At 37.2% G+C, this 9636-nt stretch overlaps 1 protein-coding gene across 4 annotated transcripts in view; it reads left to right on the top strand.

Annotated features, from left to right (window-relative positions):
• Positions 1-7443: 7443 nt before the first annotated feature.
• The window catches only part of LOC101476536 (rho GTPase-activating protein 20), a 32075-nt gene continuing 29882 nt past the window's right edge, over positions 7444-9636 (top strand). For all 4 annotated transcript variants that reach the window (XM_012919482.5, XM_012919481.5, XM_004552547.5 and 1 more), the window contains exon 1: positions 7444-8776. In XM_012919482.5, the coding sequence (XP_012774936.2) occupies positions 8705-8776 (72 nt within the window). In that variant the 5' untranslated portion in view covers positions 7444-8704. The remainder of the gene's footprint in view (positions 8777-9636) is intronic.

Raw genomic sequence — 9636 nt, 5'->3', positions numbered from 1 at the left:
TGGTTTCCCTACTGTGTTGTTTTCTTTGCTTTTTTCAACTGGTAGTCAAACAGATTTTCAGTGTGTGTGTGTGTGTGTGTGTGTGTGTGTGTTTTCTCTTTCTCTTCCTCGTCTTCTGTTAACTTTCTCCCCAACTTCTCCTTTCTTCTTTCCCATCCCCCAGTCCTGTCTGTTATGATTGTAATAACTCAAAATAAAAATGAAAAAATTCTAATAAACTACGACTATCAAGTGGACCATTTGTAGCAAAAGACGTAATGGTCCACTTGTGAAAATAAATCTGTTGGGCTTTTTGTTTGGCCTTCAGACAACAATTCTCACTGCTACACTGCCAGACAAGACAGGCAAACAAATAAATAAAAGAATAAGAGGTACGTTGACCCACTGCCCAGCCGGAGTTCAATTCTAAGTACTATCTCTTCAACAGAGGACATTTTGGTTACAGAATTGTAATCGCTATTTTTCATATTTTGTCTATACTTTTAGTCAATTTCTTTTTAAGACAGGAAGGCTTAAAAACTAACGAATTATTTAGAAAAATTTCTTTTGAACAAGAATACATATATATAGTTAAATTAGGTGGCGGCAACATGTGTCTTTGTTGGGCAAGAAAAAGCTGATAAAGTAAATGATACTGAAAAGAAAACTCTTCTGGAACATATGTGCAACTAATTAATTACGATGGGCAGGAGTTTAGCAATCTGCAAAAAAAGAGGGAAAAAAAGCCCCTACAAATTCAATAGTACTGAGAATAATATTTGTCAGTGTAAAATTGTGAAGACGTTGAATATTTCATCATCTACAGTGTCACTGAAAAATTCAGAGAAATCTCGGTGCACAGCAGAAGGCCAAAAGCTAATGTGGAATGTCTATGATCTGCAGGTCCTCGAGCAGCGTTGCGTTTAAAACGAGTATGTTTTCATTGAATATACAGCATGGGCTCAGGAACACTTCTAGAAGAAGAGAGTTTGCTGTATCATCCATAAATGCAGATCAAGCAAAGAAGCCATATTTGAACATGATCCAGAAATTCTGCTGACCTTCTTTGGGCCAAAACTCATTTAAAACAGACTGCGGCAAAGTGAAAAACTGTCCTGTGCTCATAGGAATCAAAATTTGGAATTTTGTTATGGAATACATGGTTGCTGCATCTTCTGGACAGGAGAGATGCAACGTGGCTTGTCATAAACACCAAGTTCATTCATTCATCATTTTTACTGGAAGTCGCATATACCACATCTGGAAAGACGCCATCAGTGCTGAAACGTATATACAGGTTTTAGAGCAACAAATGCTTATGATGGTTTTGTTTTTTAGAGGTTTTGATTATGTTAGTAAGACGATGCCAAACCAGATCCTGCACCTATTGCTACAGAATGGATTTGTCGTAGTAGAAACCTGCAGCCAAACCTTCCCACACATTTGCAGTCTGGATGCTACACAGTGGTAACTAAAACTCTATCCCAACTTTACTGAGATGTGTTGCTGCCACCAAATTCAAAATACATTTTCACCCCTCAACTGTTAAAAGGCTGATGGGAGGTGTTGTCATCACCCCACTGGACAGCATGGACACCTCAATTTGTGAATGCGATAACTCAAGAATGATGCGACGTAGGAGCTTCATTGGTAGCTCAATTGATACCATAGGTGCATCTGCTAAAATCTCGGATGAGTTCGAATGTCAGTCACCTCGGCCTGGAGTTCAGAAGTTATGTTTTCTGAAAACCTCGTGAATGCTATTATTTGAGAACAAAACGGCGTAGGATTTTGAAATTGACACCATATATGTGTGTAAGTAAGTAAAATTTATTTATATAGTGCTTTTCACAGATAAAAATCACAAAGTGCTTTACAACACAGAAAATGGGCATATAAAAACAATATAACAGTAAATAAAACAATGTAAAACAATAAACCTATAAAAACAGCATAAGAAGAAATTAATCAAATGCTTTTCTAAATAAAAATGTCTTCAGCTGTTTCTTAAAAGAATCAATGGCGTCCGTGCAGCGAAGAGACAGTGGGAGAGAATTCCACAACCGTGGTGCCACAGTCTGAAAGGCCCGATCACCACAGGTTTTAAAACGAGAGCGCGGTACCACCAGCAGTCTCTGATCTAATGACCTTAAAGCCCGAGAAGATGTATGTGGTTTCAGCAGGTCAGATAAATATCGAGGAGCCTGACCACTAAAGGTTAGAACTAAAATTTTAAAATGAAACCTAAAATTTACAGGCAACCAGTGAGGGGAGGCCAAGACTGGAGTGATATGCGATCTTCTCTTGGTGCCTGTTAAGAGACGTGCTGCAGCATTCTGCACAGTCTGAAGACGATTTAAGGCTGATTTGTTAAAGCAAGTAAAAAGGCCATTACAATAGTCTAAACGAGAAGAAATAAAAGCATGAATAATCATCTCAAGTTCAAGCTTTGATACCATTAGTCTGAGTTTAGAAATATTCCGTAAATGATAAAAACAGTTTCGGACCAGCTGCTTAGAATGCTGCTCGAGCGACATCGAGCTGTCAAATATGACAGCTCGATGTCATCATCCTAGATGTGTACTAGGATGATGAGTGGTTGGACTGGTGGTTTATGGTCTATTGTGGATTTAAAAATAGGTTTATAATATTTGCAAGTCATTGCATTCTGATTTTATTCACATTTTACACAGTGTCCCAACTTTTTCAAAATGATGTTTGTAGTGGATCAACATGAAAGTTCAAACGTGGTTAAAAAAAAAAAAAAAGTTCTTTAAATAAAACAAAAATGAAAGATGTCCAGACGAGGGATCATTGATTATTGGGTATCATATATGTAATGATTTTGAATATGGAGCTGGCAGGTAGGAGGAAAAGAGTTTGGTGTGTCAGAGGATCCCAGGGACAGGAAATATCTTTAGCTGTCACACAAGCACGAGTCCTGGCATGTAATAGTAGCTTGTTTGTTAGTTCAACATGTATTACACAATGCCTATTTAGAACGTATTAGTTATCACATTTGACAAATGGTTCCTAAAATGATACAGTTTATTACTGATCGTCATTTTTCAGTTTACCAAAAGGCTTTTTCCCCAGTCTTGCTCAGGTCTGGCAGACTTGCAGTAAAATGTGAGTACATCTTTGACACAGTCAGAGCTGGTTGATGCTTTGAGGGTGGAAAAAGTGTGTTTGTAGCAGAAAGGTTGGGAACCGCCAAGGAGGGGCATGTTGCTTTTCTTTGTCATGCCCAAGGCTGTTCATTATCAACATGAAGGAAGGTAATCATTGAAGTGATCCAGTTTTAACGGGGCTGATCGTGGCCAATTTGGGGAATGAATACTCCTAGTCTCTGTTCGTCTTCTTCTGTGGCCTAGTTCTTCTTTAGCCCAGTTTGTGGCCCACTTCTGGTTCTAGAAGTACAACCAATTTTTGGGCTAATAGTAATTTTTCCTTTTGACTACGTGCTGCGTTGAATTAACTTAACTCCCTGCTCTGTTTCCAACAAGCACTCTGAGATTAAATCAACTTTAGCCACAATAACCTTTATTATGGTCTTATACACTGCATTATGAATGCAAGAGTACATATTTATGTGAAATTCAATTGAAGGCAAATCATAATCTTTAAGCCCTGAATATACTACATTACAACCTTGTGGCCTAGATTACAGTCGGTACTATTCGTGACTGTTTCACTGTTACACGCAGGAATCTAATAATGTCTTCAGCCGAATGTGAGTGTCACACTCGCACTGTTCTGATAACTCATGTCTGTTGGATTTAAATAACATCTGTTAATGTGGCAAAAGTTCATTTTGTTTGAAACTGGAGTTACTTTCAAATACTTTGTGATACACTGCTTTCCAAAGCCTTAACAATTACTGTGAAACATGCAGCACGAATGTTCTGAAGCGGCCCCCGTTGTTCTTGCATGCAAATTTCTTAACATACTTAAATGACCCTGAAGCAATGGTTCCTGACCTGCAGGAAACGGTCCAAAAACAATACGGAGAGGTCGCCAAAGGATTAAAAGGATAAAGAGGGAAAGAAAAACACCTGTTGAGCAGAATTAAGTGTATTGTTTCGTACTCTTATCCAAGTTTGCTTTTGTTTCTTGTGAAATTCTACTTGTCGTTGTATTTTCCACTCTGTACCAAGCCCAACACGTATCAACAATCTGATGAACACTTCTTTCAGTTTAAGTGGGATTTAAAATAAATGAAAATGAAGTGTTGTATGCTATATTTCCTACTATGAAAGACTCGATAACAGGAACATAAATAGACTAATCTGGGGTTTTAAAATAAATTTCTACCTGCTGGCCTGTCAACGCTCTCACAGGAAAATTCAATTTCATGTTTTTCTACTTAAATTGTAATATGACATTACTTAAATTCTCATTTTCCCCCAGTGTGGACAAAATTAAAAAAAAATGTAACCATTGACAAATTGTAAAATGTGAAAACAAAGTAGTAGTACTTGGATAGAACGTTTAAACCCATTTGCAAAAAAACCAAAAAAAAACCCTATTTTAAATTAAAAAAAACAATAGCGTTATTGACTCAGTGTTAACCTCTAATTTTCAGTTTTGATTGGAAGTTAGGATAAAGATATATTTTTAAGAATGTTATTTTAGCCAGCTTTCTTATGTTTGTTAAAGGAGACATTATAAAATTGCCTCTTATCCAGTTGAGAGCAGAGCTATTACTGTAAGAAATGGAAGCAAATAAGTTAATCTAAAGTCCTAAACCCTTTTTAGTTTACTTTCCCCCCTTAAATCTTCTATCTATAGATGTACATTGATATTCAAAAACAATGAAAACTGTTAAATTATGATTTACTTGTATTTAGATTCATGTGGAAAAAGACTGTAGTCTTGTGAAAAACTTAGTACACCCTTAATTAATTCATCATCAAGTGTGTGCACCTCGAAACATGCAGAGGTTTTGGCAGTTTGTAGGTCTGCAGCATTCAGATGCCTCTTAACACAAAAGCAAGGATGAAAAACATCAGAAATGATGAACTGTTGCTGCCCATTAATCTGGGAAGGTTTATGAGGCCATATCCAAACTTTCCGCAGTAAGATTATTCATAAGTGGAAAACATTTAACACAGTTGGCAATCTTTCCATGAGTGGATTTCCTGGGTGCTGAGTTTGGTCAGAACAGGCACAAAGTGAAAAAAGAAAAAAAAAACTTCATGGGCTTCATTTGGCATGTTAAAGTTCAATTTTCACAATACAACCAGGAAAAGACTGAACACTTATGGCTTGTTTGGAAGGGTTCCTAGGAGAAAGCCTCTTCTTTCTAAAAAGAACATGACAGCAAAGTCTGAACAAACTTTAACAATTCTACAACAATGTCTTTTTGACCGACTGCACTAAAGTGGAGATGTTTGGTAATGATGCACAGCACCATGTTTGGTGAAGACCATACACAGCATATCAGCAAAAATGGCTCATACCAATCAAGCAAGGCGGGGTGAGGATTTGGGGTTGTTTTGCAGCCACAGGTCTTGGGCACCTTGTGGTCATTGAGTCAATCATGAACTCTGTAAACCAGAGTATTTTAGAGTCAAATATGAAATTGGGTCATGAAATAGAAGAAATCTATAACACAATGGCTGAAAAATAAAAGAATCGAGGTGTTAAAATGATGCAAAGTTCTGACCTCAACCCTATCCGGTTGTTCAGTGATGATGCAACGAATCCTACTTCCAGGCCTAAAGTAGTCTGTGTTTAATATGGCTTTTGTGTTGTTAACATGTTCAATGTTATGTATTTTCTTATATTTGATCTGAAAAAGCTCCTAAAACAGACAGTGATCACTGTTGACCTCCCTCGGCTTTTATTACCGCTAATCATTTATTTAAGCTCAGTTTTTAAAACCTTAGGATGTAACTACAGCCGAGCCCATGCAGCAGTATATGAATGACTAACCTTGTATTGTGGATGGATTATCTCAGTTGTTCTCCTGGCTGAAGTTTGGTCCTTTTACAGCATCCTGCCATGCGATTACATTTGTTCCTGACCACCGAGAACACTCACGGTAACTTTTATTGAGTGGAAAAAAAGTTAGCTTGTTTATATTATGCTAACATAGCTGACTGTTTTCTTACCCCTGACTGTCTTCACTACTAGAGCAGTGCGATATGGCCAAAAATATTTATCACGATATGTATTTGAAAATTTGCGATAACGATATAACTGACGATATAATTGATGCCAGACAAAATACAACTCCACAACATTACTAGCACAAAAAGACAACCTTCCATTTATTTTCACTTAAACAAGAAGCTGGTTTTTATGTACATTAAAGCTTTATAAAAATGTAACAGTGCAAATGCAAATTCCTTGCTGAAAGTTTAACCAAAAGGCATTTCCAGTAGAAATGGGCTGACATATCCTGAGCATAACCATGTATAATATCCACTGAAGTTAAAAAGAGGTGCTTTGCAACATTAAACTGCAGTGTGCAGTACCTATTTTTCGGACCATAAGGTGCACGGGATTATAAGGCACATTAAGCGAAACAAAGCAGTCAGATAAATCAAACTTTATTAAACTCATTCTTCTTGCTTCCTCCACTTCTGTACCATTGATTCGTTAATGTTGTATTCTATCACAGCTGCTCTATTCCCATGTTGTTGCAGTATATTAATGACTAACCTTGTATTGTGGATGGATTATCTCAGTTGTTCTCCTGACTGAAGTTTGGTCCGTTTACAGCATCCTGCCATGCGATTGCATTTGTCTCTAACTATCAGGAACCTTAACGTTAACTTTTATAAGTGGAAAAGTGTTAGTGTTCGTCCACCAGCTTCACTGTTTATGTTATGCTAACATAGCTGTGTCACTAGCGATCACGTAGCACATCATTATATACCAGCTAGCCCAACTTCAGTAACCCTACAAACGTCACTGCTGTTTAGTTTTCTGTCTTCATTTATGCTGGAAGTGATAGCAGAGCTGTATGTTTTAATTTGTTTCCAAAACCCCGCAGTCAGGACATGCTATATTGTATTTAGATAGAAGCTAGCGAGCTAACTCCCTGCTAACTTCTAACTCCGTTAAATGTTATAAATTCCGTTTTCATGGATGCCTGGATGTTAAACTCAATTGTTACACCTGGTAGAGCAGAACGCTGATCATTTTATTAAAGATGAAAGACTTTAGACAGTTTTTCAACTCTCAGTAATGCCATACTTTGTTTGATATATGGACCTGCAGCGGAGTTTAGGTCCAGACACGGTTAGTGACGTCAGACTGAACAATCGGATTGAAATCCTGCAGCAAGACCTTAAGAGAATTATGTATAAACAGATGTCCACAAACCTCAGTGAACTGAAGCAATGTTGTACACAACAGTGGACCAAAATTAGCTAACTAGATATAGTCATGTGACCTTTACGCTCTGGCTTTTAACACATTATGACCCAAGCATTTTGGATTTATCTGAATTAGTTAGTATTGTTTTAATTCTTCTATTTTATTGTTTCTATTGTTATTATTGTATTACACTGTAGTTTTTAATTTTATTGTTATTGTTAAGCACTTTGTGCAGCATCGGCTGTTGGAAATGTGCTATATAAATAAATCTGACCTTGACCTTGACCTTGACCTTTGATGTGACCCGATAATGAAGTGAGAGACTGATAAAGTCATACTGAAAATTATTATTTTAAGTCATTAAAGGGTTCTGTGAAAACTTTCTTTTCCATATGACTGACAAAAAGTGGGATAATTCATACCAACATACCTAGTCAACATAGAAAAGCTCCCAAATGTGCCTGAGTAGCCTCCTGTTTTCATGTTTTTATATCAGTTTAGTTCTCGGGACATTGCAACAAAAGAAACTTATCTCATATTCATAACATGAGGTGATGACTGATAACCAATGTTTTTAACAGCTAGCATTATAAAAATGGCATCTCAAGATTGGGATATGCGTAAAAGTTTAACATTTTGGCCTTACAAAGGTGTCACTGACTGGGTTTTGGATGTTTTTGAAAAGATGCACGTTAGGTCTTCAGACTGTTACACTCTGATTTAACTTCAGATTAGATAATGAGGTAATTGTGTCACTTGATTTAACAAGAGACCAATCTAACACATAAACTCATTTACAGAGATCTCATTCAGCACACAGTAACGAGCTGACAGTAAAAATAACGGGACTTTTTTCTAATGTTGTTTGCTTGAGTAATGAAACTTCATTGGCCCACTTGCTGAATCCCTGTAGAATTCTCGATAAAAGCTGATCCCCTAAGCAAACAGCTTATCATACCTTTAGCATTGTTTGTTTTCGGGTAAATCTGATTGTTCGCTGAGTGAATGAAACAGTTTGGTTAAAAATAGGTGGACCTATTTTTTGCAGCGTTATGGCGCCGCCTCCGTTCTATGCGTAAAGACGCCTTAAGAAGTGGCAAAGCAACTGATAATCTAGACAGGAGACGCATGAGCACGGCTATTCGTTGATGGCAAAGAGATAGACGAAACCTGAGCTAGTTTTCCTCCCGACCTTTTTTCCTTCTTTATTTCTTTTTTTAATATTAAATTTCCTTCGTGTAGTTTTTCCTTCACGCGATCTAATCGCAAACAAGTTTTTAGCTTGTGGTGAAATGGTTCGTATCTCCGGGAGTCGGAGTTTATTAATGGGATTTCTTTCACTCCTGCATCACCCGAGGACAGCTGGACAGTGAGCCGGAGGGCGTCTGGAGGCTGGATGGACAACATGTCTCCACAGCAGCATCAGGACAGCCTCAGTCGAGGCGGCGCGCTGCAGGAACACAAACGGGTACGTTTGCGCGTAAGAGTCTCTGTTTTCACTCACCTTAGCAGACAGTTCTGCTCTTTTGAAAGTAAAGACAGACTTCCTTCTAATTCATTTCTGTCTAATTACATCGCGTGAAAAGGGACAGCCTACTCACTTTATGAATGAGTGTGTCGGTTGGGAGGTTAGATCAGTGTGACAGGTGTTCAAACAGCCGAAGCAGCTTTTGGGAAATTTTGTCAGTGATAGTTTTGCAGTTCTACAGGAGGTCAACTTATAAGATTAAAAAATAAATCAAGGTTGTAAACTAATGAGTGTCTTCAAGCTCCAGTAAAACACTGATCTAAACAAAGTGTGTCATCAGACTGTTTTAATAACCTACTGATTATTAACGTTGGTAGCCTGTGATGTCATTATTACATCATCTCAAGATATTCTGCCCCTTTTCTGATTTTAATTTTCTTTTTAACTCATGGGTCATAAGAAGAGTAAAATAACTTTTTAAGTTATTTTAATCAATTTATTTTACTTATTAAGAAATAAAAACTTCTTAATGCAGACATTAATACATGAACTTATAGAATGAATAGATTTATAGACGTAAATTTTAGTCATGGCCTTGTCGACAAAATAAACACTTAAAATGTCATAAATTCCTGTATTTGTTTAGATAATTGTGGCATTTAAACGGTACGTGTGAGTTAAAGAGGTGTTCAAATGTGGTGTGTCTTGTATACACTTCACATTTACTCTTTCTGCAGGCTAACTACTTCATACATGTGTTCAAATGCTAATCAGATTTAAAGGGTTTTATTGTTATCGATTATCATCCCCAGGCTGTTTAGTCAAAGCATGCATTTCAGTTTTACTGGTATTAACTATTC

This window comes from Maylandia zebra, linkage group LG23, assembly GCF_041146795.1.
Source record: "Maylandia zebra isolate NMK-2024a linkage group LG23, Mzebra_GT3a, whole genome shotgun sequence".
Classification (NCBI taxonomy): Eukaryota; Metazoa; Chordata; class Actinopteri; order Cichliformes; family Cichlidae; genus Maylandia; species Maylandia zebra.
Note: the sequence above shows the minus strand (reverse complement) of the source record. Positions and strands in the feature narration are given on the sequence as shown.